Here is a 22,241-nt window from a genome sequence, read left to right on the forward strand (position 1 = left end):
GCTTCTGATGCTCTCCCCATCTTCTCTCCGCCTCCGCTCTCTCTTTACGGCTGCCGGGGGCCCCCCAGTGGCCGTAGCGACGGAGCCGTTCCTGGTGTGGGGCTCGGATGGGGTACCGGGCATCTCCCGCTCTCTGTATGGCGCTGCTGCTTCCCTGGGCAGGGAGAACGGTTAACAGGTAATGAATGGTGGGTGCAGCGGTGGTGGGCAAGCGGAGGAATCGATACCTGCGTCTGGGAGTGTGGTGATGGGGCAGCAGCTAGGAAGATGCAAGGGGGGGGTGGGGGAAGAGGGGGCTGTGAGGCAGGGGAGACCCTCAGTGCGGGGTGTGGAACTTGGAGGAGAAGGTCAGGGGGGCTGCTAAGGTATGAGGGAGGCACAAAGAGGGGGTAAATGGTGACTGAGCCTGAAGGCAGTGCCCTTGTCTGGGGGAAAATAACACCCAGTAGGCTTGGAGGATGTGTAGGAGTGGGGTCCATCCATGCACCCAGGTGCTCTCAGGACCCTCCCCAGGGCCCCACTGCCCGCCTCCCCCCTCTGTGTTGGCTCAGCTGCCTGCTCTGATCAATCCATTGCCTTTCCAGGTCAATGCAAGCTGAAACCCAACCTGCTGCTTGCCCCCCCCAGCTGTCCTCTCCTCCACTTCACCCTGATGCATTCAGGCTGGTACCCACCTGGTGGCCAAAATATTCCCAGCTGTGCCCAGATCAGAAGTGATGCACCCCTCCCCGGGACCCCAAACCATCCCTGCACATAGGGTTGCAGATCAGGACAGTTGCTAAAGGCCAAATTCTCAGCTGAGGCAAACTGGTTCAGTGCCTCCGAAGTCGGTGGAGTTGCACCCATTTGCACCAGAAGAGGATCTGACTGTGGATAGATCTTAATATATATTTTTATATATATATTTATATGTATGTGTGTGTGTGTAGATATATTACATAAATATATAGGTATGAAATAATTTAAGAAACATCCAAGACTGCATGCTGTGCTCTTGTGTAGGGCTGGGGAGGCAGCTGCCCACCTCCCCCGGCGCTACCAGCTTTGATTCACAAATGGAAACAGAGTCTTGAATTAACTTAAAAACCACACACACACACACGCACACAACACATTGCAGAGGCTGAAAAACTCAGTGGCGTGATGCTGGAAAATCTGGGTGTCCCTGAAGAGATCAGATCAACTGAAGCCAAAGGAAGGGGAAATAAATAAATGAGGGGAAACCGATAGAGGTGGGTCTCGCTTGTGCCGGTGCTGATGCTGTTTCTGGCATTGGGTCTGCGTGGGGATGGCACCGCAGCCCTGCTCTGCCCTTGGTCCAGGTGATGGGGTTGGAGAAGCTGGTGAGATGTGTGTCCTGCTGTGAGCTCGCTGGGAGCAGTGATGCTTGCCTTGGACCTGCTTCCTCCTTTGCCACGTGCTTTGCTTCAGCTCCATCTTTTCGCTGTCTTTCAGATTGAAATGGAAAAGCCAGCCCCGGTAATTCCTCTCTGTACAGAAAGTTCTCCCAGAGCTGAGTTTGCTCCAGCTCAATCCTTTCTACCAACAGCCCCGAGGTGGGCTCTGCAGAAGATCTTCCTACTGACTTTCAGAACAGAGCAACGTTAAAAAAAACAAACAACATAAAAAGAAACAGCCAAACTCCCCCCTTGAAAAACCCACCACCGCTTACATTACCAATTTCATCCAAAACTCCCCCACCCTGAGCATCCCAGAGGACCGATTTCACCGTGCTCTGAGCGACTGCAGCTGACTGAGGGCCAGGAAAGCAACCAAAGAGTGCACAAAGAAATGACCAAAGGCTCCGGAGCGCCATCCCCTCCCACCCTCTCCATTGTGAAATGGAAAAAAACCCCGGTGCTGCGGATCAGCTGGGGAGCAGGACGTGCTCCAGAAAGTAGGTGATGGAGTCCCAGTGTTTCCAGAGGAAGAAGAGGAAGAGGACGAGCAGGGCGGTGCTGAGGATGCGCATGCGGGTCTTCATAAGCGGTGTGATGAAGTTGGCGATGGTGGAGACGAAGACGAGCAGCACTGCCATCAGAGCCAGGATGACATTGATGAATTTGCCCAGCAATGCCCGGGCGTTGGCGTTTTCCACTCCTTCCAGCTGCACCACTTGTTGTTGCTGCTGCTGAAGCTCCAGCTTGGTCACCCGCGTCAGGCAGGATTCCACTGCTTCCTGCAGGGTGGAGTTGTGTTACAGCCACTTGGTGGCAATGAGGGCTTTGGGGATTTGCTCTGTGCAAGGTGTTGCTTGTGTAGCTCTGCTATGTGCACAAACCTATGATGATGCTGATGGGTGGTAGAATGGGTTTCCCTCTGTGAATCTGTGCTGGGAATGGCCTCTGTACCGTGGGTACCTACCCAAACTGGGATAGCAGGGATGATATGTTAGCCCAAGTGTAGACTATCCCACCCTGAGCCTCACGTGGCTGTGAGCAGCTGGGGATTTTAAGACAGCAGGGACTTTCTGGGGCACAGACAGCATTCTGGGGACACAGCTTCTTGCTCAGACAGCATCACAGCAAGGACACAATCTGGATGGTGGTAACAGCTGGAAAAAGGGCTCCCTTTGTCCCTCCCTCCATTGCCCCCAGGGTCCCTTTCTGGCTCCCTTGGTGGAGGGTGCAAGGTGAGGCTGAGCCCTGGTGCTCCCCTACCTGGATGTCCCGTGCCCTCTCATAGGACTGGTAGGCCACCTTTTCCTCCATGCTTGCCAGCTCCTGCTTCAGGTTGGTCATTTCATTCTGGTGCAGCTCGGTGAGGTCGTTCAGCTGCTCCTCCAGGCGCTCATACCTGTGTGTGGGGGCAGAGGGGCACTGGCATTGGAGAGACCCATCCCAAAAGCACAACCCTTGGATCCACCTCCCTCCTGCCTGGGGCTGATGATGGTAACGTACCTCCTGCTTCTCTGTGGTGCAGCTCCCACCATCCCCAGTGTGCAGGGCTTGGTCACAAGCCCAGGAAGGTTCCCTCGTGGTCCCCCTAAAGCCACCCTGGGTGATGCACATTGCCCCCCCCTCCCCCTCAGCCCTATACCTGTAGCGTTCCTCTTGCAAACACTGCGTCATGTAGGTGTAATCCCGCTGCAGCTGTGCCTTGAGGTCCTCCATGGAGTCCTCCAGGTGTGACTGGCTGTCCTTGATCTCCCGCAGCTCCTCCAGGATGGTGTCAAAGTTGCTGTGATGGCCTTCCAGCGTGTTGGATTTGGGGCTCCCCAACCCACCAGGGCCGGCCCCAGAATTGCTGCCACCAGCTGACCCCGAGGTGGCACTGGAGCACTCATCATCACTGCCATATTTGGGGCTGGAAACCAACGTGGCACTGCCGCTGAGCGCCCGTGAGGCTTCCTCAGGGTGTCCATCATCCAACGTGTCCTTCAGGTGGGCAATGTTGTCTGCGCTGCCGAATTTATTTCGGATTAAGCTGGCAAATTCCCGAGGCTTGGACACCACGGCGGTGTGGGTGGCTTGGGACAACCCCGAGAGCCCTCCTTTGACACCCTCCACCACACCACCACCAAATCCACTGATGCTGGAACGGACGTTTGCCCCGACGTCCTTGAGACCTTGGTGCATGTCCCGGAAGACATCTTTGGGTTGTCGAGACGGGCCGTTCTGCTCGATCTCCTTCAGCTTTTTGTGGTAGTGCTCGAGCTTCTTGTGCAGCTGCGCGATGGTCTGCGCCGATTTCTGGTTCTTCTTCTCAAAGACCTGCTTGATGCGCGATGCCTGCTGCTTATCTGCGTTGTTGGCCAGCTTCAGGTACTCGGCCACATTGTCGTCACGAGCTTCCTGCTCGATTTTGATCTGCTCGGTGATCTTGAGGATCTTTTGGTGCAGGTGCTCGATGGCTGCCTTGGTCCTGTGGGGGTCAGGAGTGCCATCGGGGACGTCCAGGCAGATGGGGCCGTCGGTGTCACCGTGGCCGGTGGTGGAGGGCAGCCCAAGCGTGGCCACGTCCCCCTTATCCAGCTGTGGGCAGAGGATATTAGGAAAGGTAGGTTGGATATCAGGAAACATTTCTTCTTGGTAAGAGAGGTGATGCATTGGCAACGGCTGGTCAGGAAGGTGGGGGAGTCACCGTCCCTGGAGGTGCCCAAGAAAAGGGTGGAACGTCGCATTGAGTGATGTGGTGGGGACAGGTTGGACTTGGGGATCTTAGAGGTCTCTCCAACCTCAATGCTTCTGTGAGACATGGGGGCAGAGCTCAGCACAGTGAGGCCCGGGGTGGGGGGAGCCTCAGTGCCATGGGGTGATGGGCAGGGAGGAAAAAGTAAGAGAACAGCTAACCAGAATAGGAAAGAGCAGGAGAATAGCTAAACAGAAGTTGGATTATTTTTCTTTCTGTCTGCTCAAGCATTTTCCAGACGTAGAATCATTCAAGTATGAAAAGACCACTAAGGTCATCAAGTCTAGCCATCAACCCTGCTGGTTGGGTACTGGTGGAATCCCAGTCAGAGGGCACAGACATAACTGATTGTTGTCCAGGGTTGGTTTGGGCTCTTAACAAAGAACATGCAGTGCTGGGGGCTCGTTGCATTGCACACAGTGCTGGGAACCAGCTCTGTGCTGGGGGAAAGCAGTGAGGAGCTGAAATGGAAACCCCTCATCTGAACTCCCATCAGAGCAGGGACTGTGCAACCCAGTGGTTGCCTGCTGGGAACTGCAGGCACACAATGATCTCCATTTAAAGATGGAAAAATTAAAGAGTTGGGGGAGAGAGAACCACCTTCCTGAGGCTGGGCTTCAAATACCCACAGAGCCTGGACCCCACGCCAGCAACCCCCAATCCCCCAATATGCTGCTTCACCACTCAAAAATCATCATTCTTCCCAGCTTCTACATGTAGATTCCTATGCAAATCTCAACGGTTGTATAAATGGCTCCTGGCTTCTAATTAAGAACTGCTTGAAAGTTAAATACTGTTGGCAGACCTGAATAATTTCTCATTTCCATCACATTTTCCCCGAGTGACCCTTTAATAGGGATAACGCCGCGAGATCATTACTTAGGAGTGTTTTATCACTGGGAAATGCCTTGTGCAGGAGGGAGGAATGTTCTCAAGATGCTGCTTATCAAGGTTCCTGTCTGTGGCAATTGCTGAGCTGGCCTAGAGGAGCAGGGAAATGCTCCCCCCTTGTTTTCATGTCCCTCCCTTGCTGTGGACACAGAGCCAGGGGTTATGCCTGTCCTAGTGCCCAGCATGGGATTTGTAGGGCTTTATATAAGGCATGGCTCGTGCTTGCTGGAGACCAACCAGGGGCACTGGTGCTCATGATAAGGGTCTTCTTGCAGTGCTTTCAGCCTCATGGGAGGAAAACACAGATAACTACAAGCTCTGTGCAGCCCCCAGCCCCTAGGCTGGGCTTTTCTCATCTCTCTGTCACAGGGGAAAGGTACTCAAGGATGCAAGCAAAGGGAAAAACAAACAGCCCCTCTGCCTGCTTTCAGGGCAGAGCTGCATGTAGCTCCATCCCTTTTGGATCAGCATTTTCCAAAAAGAACCCACCCAACCAACCTGCAGTTTGCAGGCACTGTGCTTGGTGCTCCCCTTCAGCCAAGGGGAGGGTTTTGCTTTTGGTTCTTATGGGCAGGAAGAAGTGGGAGGCAGCAGGAAGCAGGCTGTTACCCCAGATGTACCGTTTATAGACAGCAAAGGACAAAAAACAGCAGTGGAAAAAGAAAAGCAGCCCTGGAGCAGCTGGAACAGGAAATGTGAAATGGGGTAACGAAAGGGAGAAGTGGCTCAAACTTGTATGAGATGCAGTGTTATCACAGCAGTGCCTCCAGTTCCCCTTATCCTGGAGCTGAATTTGTGTTGTTTCCATCCACTTACCCCTGTGAAACGCTTGCAGGGTTTGGGTGGAGGGAGGTGGGGAGCCCCAGCTGCACCCCAGGAGCTTTGAAGAAACAGGAGAAGGTTTGGGAATTGCTGATCCCAGTCCTGAAAACGGCCTCAGTGGGGTCTGACCTCGTGCAGTGCTGAGCTCCTGCAAATCCCATCTCTGGGATTTATTGGGGGGAGCCTCTTTGGGAGCACAGGGGTGGTGGCACAGCGCCGATGCTGCCCATTGTGCTGCTGTGGTCGGGGCAAAATCCCTTTCCCAGAACCACAAGAAAGCTCTGCCCTATCTCAGACACAGGGCAGAACCATGTGAGAGCCACATCAGGTTATTGCTCCGAAAGCAACAACGACGACAACAAAAAGACAATACAGATCTCTGCAGCATTAACAGGCAGTGCCTGCTAAATCCCAGCCAGCCTAAATGACTGTGCAGCAGATTTAGCAGGGGGATTAGCAGCAGCCACACTTTCCCTACATGCAGCAAAAACCTTCTGGTAAGCACGATGAAATGAAACCGTCCATCTCCCATTCTTGTTTTCCAGGCAGGCTGGAGGGGGGAGCTGATGTGGGATGCGGGAGGAATGCAGGATGAGAGGAGGAAAATTATTCTTATCACCAGAGTTCAGCCCGGGAGAGCTGAGATATGCAAAAGGCTCAAGCTAATAAGCTGAGCAAACAGTGCTTGGAGGGCCACGGCCGGGCACAATTATGCAATGCTGGTTTGTTTGCTGCTGCAGGTTTGATGGAAGAAAGCCCAGGTAGAAGGTGAGGAGCCCAGGGCCACAGCTGTGTCCCCAACAAAAGGTTCTGGGTCACCCAGCACAGCCCGGGGCTGGGAAAGATTCAAACCCATTTTAAGAAATTGCACAATGATCACAAAGTTCAGAAGATAGCTCTCGGGACACTTACTCACGCTCCAAACTATTTTGGTTTCCATATGCTGCAACCTATTAGGAAGCATGGGAGATGAGCTAATGCCACGTGGCTGCGGAGAGGTCGATTTTTGGGTAGTCATTAATGAAGTGTAGCTGTCCCCATGGCCCCTCTCCCCTGGGGGGCTCAGAGCAAAGCAGAACTCGGCGCAGATCTTTCCTGTGAGCTGCTCACTGCCATCAGCCTGGCGTTACGTGGGATGTCCCCAGCCCCTTCCCATCCCCATGTAGGTTCCCAGCCTCGTGCCGTGCAGATCAGAGCCGCTATTCCCACCCCAGGCATTGAAAACAGAAGCAGAAGCCCTGACTCACACCTCCCACTTTCTTTCCAAGCCTGCAGCAGGGACTGGAGCAGGAACCCCGTGCCCTCTTTGCTTTGCCCCATGCCCTCTGTGCCCTGCCTGCTGGCTGCCACCAGCCCCGAACACACAGAGGGGACAGCAGCAGCTGCCTCTGTTCATTTCCCAGCCTGACAGTAATTTTTCTTACAGATAATCAGAAGCACGTTAAGGGTTTCAGCTCCCAGTGGAGCTTCCCACCCCATCTCTGCCGCTCCGGCACAGATCACCCCTTGATCTCCACACATTAAGTATTCATGTCTGGATCCCGCTGTCAGCACCAGAAATGAGATCTCTTTGCCCACCCTCCCCAAACCCGATGACCACAACACTTACCTCCATCTCCAGCAGATTCGGATCCCCCAGGGCTACTCGGCGTGGGCTGCCCGGCTGCATCCCCACTGCGATGCCATGGCAGGAGTCAGCCCAGGGTGTACTCAGGGACTGCCCGGGGAGGGGGGAGGGCTCAGGGGCAGTGCATCACCCAGCAGAGCCCCCAGCCTGCGTGCAGGGCTGCAGCCCTCCGAGCAGAGCCGTCCCCGCAGCCCTGTGAGCTTCCCAAGCGCTCAGGCAGCGAGCGCAGCATCGGGGCTGAGCTGAGCTGTGTGCTGCGGGATTGCCGACTCAGTAAATCCTCCCGAGCTGTTTACAGCTCTACTCTGACTGTAGCTTTCAGGGCTGTAATGCAGAAACAGCCCTCATCCCTCCAGCGGGATACGCACGCCGCCTCCAGCCCTGCAACGTTGCCCGTGCCCCACTGCGGGGTGTTGTGACGGGCACTGAGCACCCACGCTGTCACACACCAGGATGCTGAGCTTGGGAAAAGCCAAGCGGAGGCACAAAGTAGAATTCTGGGTGGGAAACTATGCATGGGAAAATCCCAGCCAAGCCATTGAGCGCTCGGCAGCCCGGCAGCAGCTCTGCTCACAGTTGGGATGCTTTGATCCTCACTGCACTGTGGAGATCTCTGTGGGGGTGTTACTCATGGGAATGGTGGTAATGACACCTCTGCGTGCTCAGCACCCACAGCTCTGTGTTCCCACTGTGCTCTGCTGGGATCCCTCCCTGCTTTCACAGTGTGCTCAGGGCTCGCTGTGCACGGCAGTGCAGGAGTGCAGCTTGCTCCTTAGGGTGGCAAATGGTTGAAAGTAAAATTAAACGACCACATTTCGGGATAAATATACGCTTGTGAGCCTCAGAGCTTTTAGCACGCCAGGAAGAAAGCTTGCAGCAAGCACACAGGGGACCTCACGCCCCCAGTGTCACACTGATGATGGGGAGCTCTGCTCGTTACCTATTGCTGAGGTTCTGGCAGCAGGGAAGCAACGTCTGTGCTGGGGGCATGCAAAGAAGCAGCCACAGTACAGTGATGTGGTGCAACCACAGACCTCAGTGCAACACCTGAGGGCTGCATGGAGAGCCAGCCACCCGCCCCAGAGGTGCCAAAATCCACCTCCAAAAGGACACACGAGGCAAAAGCCAGGGAGCAGCCATCTGTGTTAGCCCCATTCTGTGCAATACAGAGCGATGGGGAACTTGCTGTGAGTGCTGCAGCCTCTGCCATGGCACGGAGCAGCCGAGCCGCCTACATGCCAGCTCCAGGTATTTGATACTTCGCTTTGTCTCTTAACTGTGATTCCCTCATGTGCAATTAAAAAGCTATTAAATGTCATGGCTGCAAAGAGAGCGGAGAGGCTGCAAGCTCGGGTACTGCAGCAGCTGGTGGCAGCCTGGAGTCACCAGTCCCTGCATTTTGCTGGAGTCAAAGCCAAGGTTCTGGGCAAGGAAACTGACCTGCAGCTCGGATAAGCTGCTCCCAATGCTGGGCTCTGCCCTGTGCTGGCTGAGCATAAACATGGATGGTAGGCTGAACGGCAGAGGTTGGGCTGCAGCTCTTTGGTTTGCTTCTTTTTTTTCAGAAAAGACATAAAGACAACAGCTTAGGAAGTCTCTTCTGCCACACATTTAATTGTACAGGCCGGAGCAGTGAGCTGATCTGACCTAGATACATGCTTAATGGCCAGGGCTGTGCTGTTCCCACAGCTGAGACACGCAGACTGCCCTGAGCACTGCTTGGCATCACCTCCCATCACCTCTCAGGCTGTCCCCACATCTGTCCATGCCCTCCCTCCACCAGCTCGGAGCTGCTCTGGGTGCAGACACGGGTTCTGACAGGGCTATGATAAGGACGGCTGCAGATGGAGCAAGCAGGGGGACAGGACATGGAGGCAGCAGCTGCTCTGAGACATGGATGCATTTCCAGTGCTGCTGGACCCAGTGCATCCCCCTGCACCAGCACCGTATATCGCAGTGCACCAGGAATTGGAGCAGCCTGGCATGAGCAGATCTGTGATGTGCAGCTGCCAAAGCACAGTTCAACACCTCTAATTAAACACCAAGGGTAGAAGCAGGATGAGGGTCCTGCTCACGGTGAATGGCACAATGTCCAGGGCATCTCCAGCCAAGTTGGCAGGCAGTTGGATGAAATGGTGCTGGAGGACAAGGAGCAGATGGGCTGAACTCATCCCAACAGCTCTGGGGCTGGGAGCAGTGCTGGAGGGAACTGCTCAATCCCCACACACAGCCTGCACGGCTCTGCAGGGACCCTGTGTGCCATAAACCCCAATGGGTGCTTCCTACACCAACAGTCCCCACATTTCTCAGGTCTGCCCTCTCCAGATTCTGTTGGCAAACCTCTCCTGCCCTCATCATGCTGTGAGCCTGCATGAGCAAGCCCCTTCCACACACCCTGCACAGCAGCAGCAGATTCCAACCCAATTCACACAGAAGGGCACAGAGCCCTCCAAAAAGCACCAATTCCCCCGTAAGTTAAAACCCCCAGGAACAGAAAGCAGCACTGCTCTCTGCAGAGACAAAACCAGAGCAGCCCAGCTCTCCCCATGCCAGAAGCAAAGGAATTTTGCAAGGAAATCACCCAAGACACCAGCGGTGGACTCCCCTTCATCCTTAGCACCAGTTCTGTTTAAAAAGTGGAAGCTACGTTTTGCAGGCCTGCCTGTAAAAGGCAAATTTAAGAATAAAATAAAACCCAGCTTCCCTGCAAAGGAAATCCCTGAATTGCCATAAAATCACAGCACACTGCAGTGCTGAGCAATGCAGAATCCAACCCTGACTGCCCACAACATCCCCATCCGAGCACCTAAAATAAGGGGCAGGCCAGCTGGCAAAGCAACACAAAGGTGTTATCAGGAGATTTGCAAACTTAACTGTTCCTAATTCTTGCTGTCCCCATTGTATTTGGAGCCCAGAGCTGAACCCTCAACCTCACGAGTCAGATAAAACCCCATGGGCATCCCCATGCACTGGGTACCACCCTGCACCCTTCATACCCCGAGGTCCTTGCTTAGAGGAGCAGATGGAGGTACTTACAAAGACACCCAGGAGAGAATTTAAGAGCAATATCCTCTTCCCAGGACAGGAGTCAGGAGGGTGTGGATCTTGCATGAGGATGCCCTGCTCACTCCTGCCAAGCGTCGGATCCTCTCCCTCTGCCATGGCTGCAGTTAAGGAGTCCAAGGGGCAGAGAAAGGCGCAGTGGGGTTTGCAGCAGAGGCACTGTGAGGCTGAGAAGCAGCCAAGAACAGGCGGCACAGGCTGGTGAGAGGGGAGGGAGCCTGGGGGAGAGGCAACAGCCTGGGAACGGGGTGCAGGGAACAGCAAAGGAGCCACGTGGAAACGTCCCCAGTCTGGGCTGCTACCCCACAGTGCTGGCAATGGGGTTGTGCTCCTGCCCTGCACAGAGATGGGTCCTTGGGGTCATGGGGATGTGTCCTCACCCTGCTCTGAGCATCTCTGTGTTCCCCATGCAGTGCCACCACAGTAGGTCCCAATAGGGCAGTCCTGCAGTCCCTGGGCACACGTCACAGCAGCCCTGGACATCAATCACAGGTGAGGAACACATGGCCAGGACAATTCAGTTACCATCCCCTGCAGCTGAAGTTATTTAGGGCCATGTCTATGCTTGGAGAATTTAGGGGAAAATTAGCTTATGGGAGGGAGGAACGCCGGGAGCTTTGAGAATGGTGCTGCCACTTCCCTGCTGGGTCAGGCAATGCTAAAGCTGCCTGTACTGCAGGGTTTTGGTGCTGCTGGCAGATGGAGGAGGTGAAGGCAGCAGGGTCAGGAGTCCCAGGGCAGGACCATGCTTTGCTCACCCTGACTCAGCCCCCAGGAACCCCATTCTGCTCCCAACCCTCTCCCACCCCCCCGCTGCCCTGGGGGGTCCCCATGACAGCCGGACCCCACGCAGCATGTGCTCAGCATGGCTGCTTGTCAGTGAGCAGGAGCTGGGGGTGGGCTGGAAACAACAGCCATATGTCAGAGAAGGCTGAGTGAGGAACACGATGTTTTCTGCTAGGGGGTGAATCAGTACGAGAGCCTGATCATCTTCTCCTGAATTAATTAAATAGCAATCCGGTGTATCTGTGCTTTTAGAACTGCTCTCCCTTGCTCCTCAAAGCACCGATGGGGATCCCAAACCCTCAGCAGCCCCCCCCTTGCCCAGGACACCCAGTGCCACCGTGTCCCCTCCTGCAGCAGGAAGGATACTCAATCAGCACTGTGGAGCAAAACCTTCCTACCAGCAAGCTCCTGGCACCAGGGCATCTTCTGCTGAAGCTGAGCTCGGGCTGTGCTCTCCCTGCGTCCCTCTGTCCGTCCCAGTTGTCGACTGACACAAGTTCTGAGTAACCAGAGCCGTAAGAGGCACAAAACCCATCCCCTCCCCTCCCTGAAACCCAATGCGGGTGGATGCCAGCAGTGCCGGGTCAGCCAGGAATGGGCGCTGAACTTTGCCTGAGTGCCCACGGGGCGAAGGCTGAGCCATGCTGCTATGCTGGGGCTGCCCTGAGACCCCCAACACCTCCCCTTGTCCCCAGCCCAGTGATGGCCGTGGGGTGCACGCTCAGAATATCCAGATACAGCCACTGCGACAGCTATATTGAGCAGGGGTGAGCCCTGCTCTGCATTCGGTGCCTTTGGGGACACCAGGGATTGAGCTACAACGACTGACCACCCCCACAAGGCTGGGGAAACACCTCCAGGATGCGGGGAGGGGAGCAGCGGGCACGGCATCAGGGCTGGAAGCCTATAAATAAGCGAGGCTCGTCTCCCTTCAGTAACCATCCCAAGGCTGACATGTACGAGCCCCAACTGCCTCCGTCCCACTGCTGTCTCATGGAAGAAGCATCCGGAGCGGGGCCGCAGCGATGGCAGCTGGTGCTGTCACTTGCAGCGAGGGCAGCGGGCACAGAGCCCGCCTGTGGGGTGCGGTGTGGGTCCGAAATGGGGCGAGCGGGGCTGTGCGCTGCCACTCGCGTCCCCGTGCGTCACGGCGCTGGCACAGAAAGACAGACAGACGGCAAGGCGGACTCACCGCCCAGCATCACGCTGCGGTAACGCCGCCCTCTAACGGTCGCGTTCCGCTCCACGTCCCCTCCGGTCCCCACAGCTTTTTGATTTTGGGGGCTCACCTGGACGTGAACCATCCCGCACGCCCCGCAGGCTTCCACGCAGCTCCCCGGCAGCACCATGCAAAGCGTCCCGCGGCTGCCCCGTCCCGACTCCGTCCGTCGCTGCGGGGATGGGGAGGGGGACGGGGACGAGGGTCCCCCTGGGATGCTCTGCCCCGCCAGCGCCGGCTCCCAGCCCACCCCACTGCTGGGGGAATAGCAGCCCAGGGACCTGCACCCACCAGCTCCGTGGCTGACCACGGCCGTAATCCTCCTGTCTGCCTCTCCCCGTGCGCTGGCAGGTCACCAGGAAGGGATTAGGGAGATAAAGGGAAAGCTCTGCAGCACGTTCCCATTGCCTGCCCGTGCCCCAACCTGTCCCCCTGCCACTGTCCCATGCGCCACCATATCCACAGCTGGCACGTCCTCACATGAAACACCAAGCAGCAGATGCAGCACCAGCATTAATGTACATCCCAACATGCTCTCCTGCTTTGGCTGAGGTAGGAAACTGTGAAATCCAGCAGTGCTCCCAGGTATTTGCATCTGCATCCCCAGGAAGGGAATCCCACAGCCCAAGGGCTCTTTGGTGAGTAAAGATCTCTGTTAAGGCACAATTTACAGGTCAGACAGTTGGTCTAGATGATCTTTGATGGTCCCTTCCAACTGAATTTCTCCTCTCCTTCCCTCTCCTCTCTTCTTCTTTCTCTTCCCTTTTCTTCTCCTCATTCCCTTCTCTTCCCTTCCATTCAAAATTCCACTCAATTCAATTTCATCCTATCCTATCCTGTCCCATCCTATTCCATTCCATTCTACCCTATTCTATTCTGTTCCATCCCATCCCATCCCATCCCATCCCATCCCATCCCATCCCATCCCATCCCATCCCATCCCGTCCCATCCCGTCCCATCCCATTCCGTCCCATTCCGTCCCATTCCGTCCCATTCTAAATTCCCCTCCATTCTAATTCCATTCAATTTCATCCTATCCTTCCCCACCCTACCCTACCCCATCCTAAATCTCACAGCAGGGGCACGCACAGCACAGCTGCAATGTTTTTAACCCTGCAGAACATCTCCCCATCCACAGCCCCAGCAGAAGACGAGCTGTCTGCAGGCAGGCAGCTCCCTTTGGGAAAAATAATACGACATGAGAATATCACGTAGCTCTTGTTTCTCTAAATAGTTTATTTTTTCCACTGTCCCACAATGGCCCTGGTATTGCCTCTCTTCCTATTACTCTTTGTGTCATATGCAGTTAATTATTCATCCCCTTGTTGCACTCTTTGTGCTGCTCTGCTCCCACCTCCTGGTGCAAATGGCTTCGGCTCCAAACTTGGGCTGCAACCAAAGAGGACTCAGCAGGAATGAGCTCCTTGTACAGCACAAGCCACATGCCAAATGCAAGAAATTTAGGCTGTGGCTGCTCAGATTAATGACCCGCACAGCTCCTGGCCCTGGTCCTGGTCTGGGTGTTGATGCAGCCAGGGGGGGGTCAGTGGCTTCCAGTATGCATGCAGCAGTGAGGGGTAGGACTTGCAGCTGATTCTCATACAGCACAGTGCTGTGGTTCTGCTATGGGGACAGATACCCACATCCCAGAGGTGCCCCATCTCTGTGCCACTGTCACAAGGGAGCAGTGCTGGATCTGCCACCAGCACAGGTGCAGCTTACAGCTACAGAGCAGAAAAAGCTGAGTGACAACGAAAAGTATCTCTGTGATCCTCTTTCCATTATCTCATAGAGCAACACGAGTCTGCAGGTCAGACTTCCCCCTTGGATGCTTGGATCCAAGGAGGAGCAGCTGGGGGGACACAATGCTTCCACATCCTGCTGGGTTTCCTCCACTCTCCCACTCTCAAGCTCTGCCCAGCCACCTCCATCCTATTACAGAGCTATTCCTGGCCATGCCAAGCACCTTAGTCCTGTGCTTCTGCCTCCCTCCCACAGCCACCACCACCTCCTGTCCCTCTTTTAGAGCATCAAAACCTCAATACCTCAGAGCCCACCTGGCTGTGTCACCAAGCCCTACAGCCTGGCTAATGCACTGCTGTACCTTCAGGGAAATCACAGTGATTTCTGACCCCTCTGGGCTGCAGTGAGCTGACACTGCTGACATCTATAGACCAAAAATCCCTGCGTACCACACTGCCTTTATTTCTGAACTCCTTCCTCGTTATTTTATGGCCATAGCCCACCCAGCACAGCTCTGCCATTCACCTCAGTGTGCCGTGCTGCCACGGTAATCTCAGCTCTTTCATAATTAACAGGGCCAAAGACTGGATGGAAATACCATCCTCCCTATTAGCTATGCACAGAGTGGTTTAGAAATCACGTTGGGGGGGTGATCTGCAGCCTTGCTGTGCTGTGCTCTTCCCATTGTGCCCCATCTGTGGGCACCAAGTTTGCTTCTTCCTGCATCCATCACTGCACCTTTCTTTTCACTGGGAACACACCAGCTGCTGTCTTTCCAAAGCTGGGTTTATTTTGGCTGTGTCCTGTTGCTGGCAGTCATCACTTTGCTTCCACATCTGGTGGAGCGGAGTGAAGATCCTATGGAGGAATTGGGATTTTGTCCCCAAACCCAGGTGAGATGTGTCCCATGAAGGAAAGGGGATTTTGTCCCTAAGCTCAGATGGGATGTGGCACCTGCTAGCTAAAGGAAGGGGCCAGGAGCTGAATGTGCTGCAGTGTGCTGGAATGGTTAACAGAGTGGATCTGGGGTTGTTCCCCAGCCCTGGAAGCTCATTCTCTGAATGCATCTGTATAATCAATAAATGATATCTAGGAGAGGTGAATTACCTTCACCTGTGCTCCCGTGGCTGACTCATTACTTGCCTCAGGTGGTCAATCAGAGGTTCAGGCCGTGATTCAGCAGTTCCCATACAGCATCCATGGGCTGGGATGTGTGGCTGAGCATCAGCATCCCTCATCTGACCTCAGCATGCACTATGCTCACCCCTCTCTGGGTTATCAGCAGGTTCAGCATCTGATGAGCAATTAATAAGGTGGGTAGATACCTCCTGGCTTGCCCCTTAGAGCAACAGATGACCAGCTCAAATGGGAAACTTTTGTCTACAGCACAGCGAGAAAAATCAGTGTCACTGGTCCCTGCATCCTTCCTGCCACAGCACTTCCAGGGGAAAACTTGAGCACAGAAGAGGAAGAAGTAGTGCAGGTGACACTGAGTGGCATCAAAGAGATCTGAACTTCACCAGGTTCACTTCTGTGCTCCTCAACTCAACTCCAGGCTTCGAATTCAGCACATCCCTGCCTTCTCCAACCCCACGAGGAGCACAAACCCCAACAGCAGCTCTGCAAACCCAATACACCAAGAGCAGATCCACCCTCATCTCTACGTCTCTGTACCCCCCAACCACCCCATAATATCCCTACCTTATCAGCCAGGCTCTCACTGTCCTCAGTGAGCAGATAGACGGCCCCGCTCTCAGCCAGCAGGATGGCAGTGTCAGTGGTGGAGGACGACCTGGGCCGACCCTGGTGCTGATGCAGGATGGCGGTGAGGCTGCTGTCCTGGGGAGCTTTTCGGATGAGGTGTGGGCTGCCCTTTTGGGGGTCCAAAGAACCACTCTTAGCCCTCCGGCTTCCGCTGTGCAGGCTGGTGCCACGTTTGATGGAGGGACGGGAACGGATCTGCTGCAGCACCCGGTTGAAGGCGGTGGGACGTGCTGGGAGGTCGTGCAGGGAAACGGCGTAGGAGACGCGGTGCATCTCTGGGGAGCGCTCCTTCTCGTCGGGGGATTCGTGGTCAGACAGCCCATAATGAGGTGGCAGTGAATCCTGTGAGTTTTGGTGCTCGCGTTCCCGCGACCGTCGGCGGCTGTGGAAGAGGTGCTTCAAGCCGTGGCCGAACATGGAGCCCTCAGACAGCTGCTGGATTTTCTGCATGGAATGAGAAGAGAGAAAGTCCTGTTATTGTCCAGAAGGATGGCATCAGCTCGCTCCCATGGCCGTGTTTTAGCAGTTCCAGGTTACAGAGACAAGTGACAAATGTCCCTTGGGGGATCTCCAGACAGTGCTCACACCAGCGTTGCACCAAAACGTGATGTGTAAGAGCTTCTAGGGGGGGTTGGGACCCCCATTTTCTAAAAGGACCTGCATGGGGGAGCCAGCACAGCCACAGGCAACCTGAGTGAGTGCTAAACATTGATGGCATGCAGAGGTGGGGACACGCAGGGTGGCTCGGGATGGCTCAGGGCTCCAGCAGCAACCATACAGGTCTCTGAAGGAGGAGCAAAAGCATGCAGAAAGCCACACAAACCTCCAAGCAATCCTAAGGGCAGCATGTTTTTAGTAAGAGAACACACAGCATCAGCCCCAGCATGCAGCCACCAGGACTCAGTGGGGATGGTTGCCCTCCTACTGGCTCTGACCTGGGTGCTGGAACAAATCCAGTGCTGATTGTGGCCACGTAACTCCAGAGCAGTTCCCTATAGTCACTGCAGTGCCCAGACAGCATCCCCAGGAGATGAGCACTGTGGATCTCCAGGTGATGATCCTGGCCCTGCTGAGGTTCAGGGGCATTTTGCTGCTGATGCAGTGCAGCAGAGACATCTCCCCAGGGACACTGGTTCCCGTAATTGGAGCACTGTCATTTACTCATGCTTGAAAACAAGCATGCAGGGAGCTACTTATAGCCTTTGTAGCCACTTGGCAAAAGCACTGGTTTCTGAGATTTGACCTTTGGGAGCCACAGATGACCACAGGGCTTCACATCCCTGCAGGAGGGACCCCATCTCCTAAACCCACACATATGAAAGCCCAGTGTCCATAAGGGGCTCATTCTCATCACACCTGCAGGATGCACAGGGAATCACAGAACCACAGGATCATTAAGATCACATAAAGATCTCTCAGATCACCCAGTCCAACCCCAACCCATCCCACTGTGCCCATTGACCACAGCACCTCCAGGGACAGTGACCCCCCTCACCTCCCACCAGGGCAGCCTGGTCCAATGCTGACCACTCTTATTTCTTAACATCCAACTTGAAATGAGGGTGGTTACACAAGCACATCCCACGTCACTAAACACTACAGGGAACACCTTTAATCCTTCCATTATCCATTCATAATGAAAATGCATGCCCCTCCTGATTCTTCCCAAAAAGTCTTATAATGAATCCACAACGCTGGATTGCTACTTGGGGAAATTGTGATTTAAATTTTATTCTATTTATAGTGTCTCTATGGAAACAGAGGCAGCATTAGGTGGGTAATAACCATAAAGCTGTGGATTTTTGTCACCAAGGGTACGACGTAGCCACAGATGCACAGTTTGCCCTTTAGGATGTCCAGGTGGAAAGGAACAAGCAACGCCTTTCCTTGAGGGTAAGAGAAACAAAACAAAGGGAAAGGTGCAATAAAGACATTCTATAGCAGCTGCATTGGGTGGAAGCCAAAAAAAAGGGGGAAAAAAAAGGGAAAAGAGGCCAAAAGAAGGGAGCAGGATCCTGGCATTGCTCGGCTGTGGATGTAGGGCTTGCTGAACTATGGACCTGTTGGCAGTGAAGAGTGGTCCCTGTGAACACGCTGCTGCTCTGCAATAGTTATTGCTGATGTAAAATCTCTGTTTTTCTTGTGTTGCTCCGGGATGTGATTGCACTTCTACAGCAGAGGCATTTTTCTGGCACAGAGCTGCTGGTGGCTCAGAACAGATTGTCTACATGGGCTATTTTGGAACTGCCATTGCTTAATAACTGATGCAATAGATATGGAGGTTAATCTTGCTGTGCAGACAGCTGTAAACCACCAAGATTATTACCAGAATACACATACACACGTATTTATGAACACAGGTTAAGGTCTCCTAGTGATGCCAGGATCTGGTTTCCATGGACTGCAGAGGAGCAGCTCCTGAATCACATCCCTGTGCCAGTGGATCAGATCTGGGGTATCACCTGGGTTTGGCACAGAAGAACCTCGTGGTCCATCACCAAAGGTTTTCCAGCTCTTTGATGGGCCCTGCCCTGACATCTAACCCCCATTTCTCAGGTTTCAGATGCACAAGGTGGGGATCCATCACCATGACCGTACAGCAGAGCCACGCACCAGGTTCAATTATTATTATTATTACTATTAATTATGCATATCCCTGGCATGCCCAGAGGCTCCAGCCAATATTCTGCAGCCCATTGGAGGCACTGCATAGAGAGAGTGGAAAACTACCCCACTGCATCCCATTGCATCCCACTGCATCCCACTGCATCCTATTGCATCCCACTGCATCCCATTGCATCCCACTGCATCCCATTGCATCCCACTGCATCCCACTGCATCCCATTGCATCTCATCCCACCCCATCCCATCCCACAACATCCAGCACCTCAGGGCACCAGGGGAGAACAGAACCCCTCAGCCACAAACATAGAGATGTTCTAAATTGGAAAATAAAGCACTCCCTCCCCCCCAGCCATGCTTCTCCTCTTGGGGACAGGAGGAGAGAACAAACATGTGACAAGTGTTAGTCATGTTGCTCCGTGCACCACCAAAGTGCTGTAGTGATATGCAGCTCACTGAGCACTGCCTGCAAGCAAATCTGCACCTTTGGCTGCAGCTGCCAAGTGCTGCTGCAGCTGGGGGGCTCCGGACCCCAAATCTATAGGGCATGGAAAGGAGCTGGGAGATAGCATGGAGGGCATCAGCCTGCAGTTGTCACCTCTGCATTGCTGTTATCAACTGCAGGGATGCTGAAAGCACGCTGGGATCCTTGCTGCAGCATCTGAACATCTCCTGCATGGGAAGATGCTCTCCTTTGAGGGGGCTAGGGGCTTAGCACACAGCCCTCATGGGGTATGGGGAGCTGCTGGGGTCCTTGCCAGCACCCTGGGAGCTGTGGGTAAGCGATGCCCTGGGGAGGTGATGGATGGAGCTGCTCTGGTGACCACGCTGCTGCTGGAGCTGTCTGACAGCAGCTCTGCTCTGGCAGCCACAGGGGATCCATCTCACCTTGGCGGTGTCCTTTTAAGACCAAAATATGCTTGGAAAATTGTTCGTGTGATGGATTAAATAGAAACGTACCAGCGGGTTGAGAATAGGGGGATGGCAACCTTTATGGAGAGGACTTGTCCTGTGCGTCCTGCCTGCGAGGTTCACAGCTCAGCCCACCACTGCTCCACCCCACTGCTCATGCCAAGGCCCCTAGGGGCTGCAAGGACCCCCACCCCCCCCGTCCTTCATCTCCTCAGCTCCATGGAGCCCCTGGATGGCTGCTCCCCATCACATCAGGCCCAAAGAAGGGGAAAGGCTGAGGACAGCACTATGGGGTCATCGCTGCTCTCAGCTTTCGGGTTCAGAGGAAGGAAAAGCTGGGGCAGCGCAGATCGAGACGGTGAAACTGGAGATGGAAATGCCAGGATGCCAGGTTTCAGCTTTCAGCCCTTTGACAGATTGAACCATTTGGGAAAATAGAGAGAAATACACCCAGATCTGAGATGCTTGGGGACACAGGAGTGGGAGCTGAGCTGTAAGTGCCCCTGTGCAGGGACTGGTGAGCCCAGAGCTGCAGCCAGGAGGCCTGGGTGCTCCCTGCTGCAGTGTTTGTATGGCTTCAGCCACTCTGCTGCAGAGCAGAAATCTCCGCCACCCAACATATTTTAAAGCAAAACTATGTGTCATGCATCTGCTCTGCTCCTTGCCAGAACTTTTCTTTTCTTTTTTTTTTTTTTAACCTTTTTCCCTAATGGAGCCTTTGCTCTTAGCACAGGAGTTGGGGAAAGGTAAGCTGTTGGAGATATGCTGGGGCTTGGGGATGGGCACAACACAGTGCAGCTCTTTGTTTCCACATTCCCAGCTCACAACTGTCCCAGCACACAGAAGTTCACACCCAAGGCTCCTTCATTGCCTACTGGGAGCTGAGTGTGGGGCTGTGATTCTGGGAGTGGGCACCAGCCTGGAGCAGCTCCAGAGGGATCTGGGTCAGGAGAACTTCCAGATGACTCTGCTTCCTAAAGATGCCACTAATGGCAGCAGTAGGAATTGGTGGTGTTGGTGGAAGGGCCAGCAGTGAGCTCCCTTTGGGAGCTGCGGGCAGCACCAGGATGCACTTTTTCCTTCACGAAGCACATTTGAGGATTGACTCCATACAGGCAATTAATTATCAGGCTACAAATGCGTTACGGGGAACATCAAGAGGTAAACCTGCATTTGGGCACCGTGCTTGCATCAATAAAATCAATGGCAGCCTGGTCACTGCCGTGAGCTGGATGTGGCTGAAGATGGGCTGAGCTCCAGCTCAGCACTGGATGTGCATCGAGGGGTGCAGGTGGATTCCTGAGGCTGTTTGGGCAGCGTGGGCAGCTGCTGGGACCACTTCATCCAAGCAGCATCATCACTGCAGGAACATGCTCCTCCCAGGGGCATCTCCATCCCAAGAGCATCCCCAAACTGAGAGCATCACCATCGTGGGACCATCCTCAACCTTGGGAGTATCGTCATCCCAAGAGCACCTTCACACCCAAGAGCATCCTCATCCCAAGAGTACTGCCATCCCAACAGTATTTTCATCCCCCAAACAAACCCATCATTGGACTATCTCCATTGTGTGGCCATCCTGTGGCCACCCCTGGTAATGTTGGGGGTCTCCATGGTGGAACCATCCTCATCCTGGAACCAATCCCATTGTGTGGCCATCCCTACTGTCGGGCCATCCCTACTGTTGGGCCATCCCCATCGTGGGGCCATCCCCATCGTGGGGCCATCCCCATTGTGTGGTCATCCTTACTGTTGGGCCATCCCTACTGTTGGGCCATCCCCATCGTGGGACCATCCCTATTGTGGGACCATCCCCACTGTGGGACCAATCCCATTGTGTGGTTATTCCTACTGTTGGACCATCCCCATTGTGGGACCATCCCCATTGTGGGACCATCCCTATTGTGGGACCATCCCTATTGTGGGACCATCCCTACTGTGGGTCTATCCCCACCGTGGGACGAACCCCATCGTAGGGCCATCCCTCATCCTTCAAGGTGACACCTGTGGCAGCACGGGGACCACATTGGCACCCACTATGCCACACATCCCACCAGCACCCGCACACCCCAATGCTGGGCTCACAGGTCACTGCCTGCTCCAACAACCCCACGGTTACCCTACAGACAGCCCCAGCAATAACCTGCAGGGACCCTCAGCCCCCCCATCTCCCTCCCGTTGCTCACCTTCAGGTCGGGGGGTTTGGAGCGCGGCGGGGGACCGCCGCCACCCGCCTCCGGGACCACCGCCGCCTCCCCGGTTTTAGCTTCCATGGCTGCAGCCCCGTGCTGCTCCCCCGCGGCCCCGTGCTCCTCTTCGGGTTGCTGCAGCTCGTCCGAACGGCACCGCTTCATACCGCCGCTCCTCGCCCCCGGGATGCGGGGGCTTCTACGGCCGCGGTGGCGGCGGCGGCGGGCGGCGCCCGGGCGGCCGCTGCGGAGCCCTCGGGCTGCGCGCCGCCGCCCCGCCCGCTCCTGCCCCGCCGTGACCGGGCCGGGCGGCGGCACCGCGCCGCGGCGGCTCCGCACCCGCCGGCATCGCCGCCGCCACCGCCGCCGATCAGCGCTTGAGTGGCGGCTGAACGGACCAATGGCAGAAGGCGGAGGGAGGAACCGGAGGCGACGATTGGTGGAGGCGCCGCGGAGCTGTCGCGGAGCGCG

General features: G+C 55.1%; 1 protein-coding gene across 4 annotated transcripts; it reads right to left on the minus strand.

Annotated features, from left to right (window-relative positions):
• Positions 1–905: 905 nt before the first annotated feature.
• Positions 906–22,001, minus strand: TMCC2 (transmembrane and coiled-coil domain family 2). Of its 4 annotated transcripts, none has more exons than XM_031605806.2 (5): positions 21,768–22,001; positions 15,985–16,491; positions 3,040–3,974; positions 2,661–2,796; positions 906–2,179 (listed from the first exon to the last, which is right to left on the minus strand). In XM_031605806.2, exons 1-5 carry the CDS (start codon positions 21,933–21,935, stop codon positions 1,868–1,870), a joined length of 2,058 nt encoding a protein of 685 aa, XP_031461666.1. In that variant the 5' UTR covers positions 21,936–22,001; the 3' UTR covers positions 906–1,867. The 4 variants fall into 4 exon arrangements, with proteins under 4 accessions (XP_031461666.1, XP_089980512.1, XP_089980511.1 ...); XM_090124386.1 differs by lacking the exons at positions 15,985–16,491; positions 21,768–22,001 and adding exons at positions 10,508–10,626; positions 11,687–11,810; XM_090124385.1 differs by lacking the exons at positions 15,985–16,491; positions 21,768–22,001 and adding an exon at positions 10,508–10,635.
• Positions 22,002–22,241: the final 240 nt, after the last annotated feature.

Source organism: Phasianus colchicus, chromosome 25 (genome assembly GCF_987193195.1).
Source record: "Phasianus colchicus chromosome 25, bPhaCol1.hap1.1, whole genome shotgun sequence".
NCBI classification, from domain to species: domain Eukaryota; kingdom Metazoa; phylum Chordata; class Aves; order Galliformes; family Phasianidae; genus Phasianus; species Phasianus colchicus.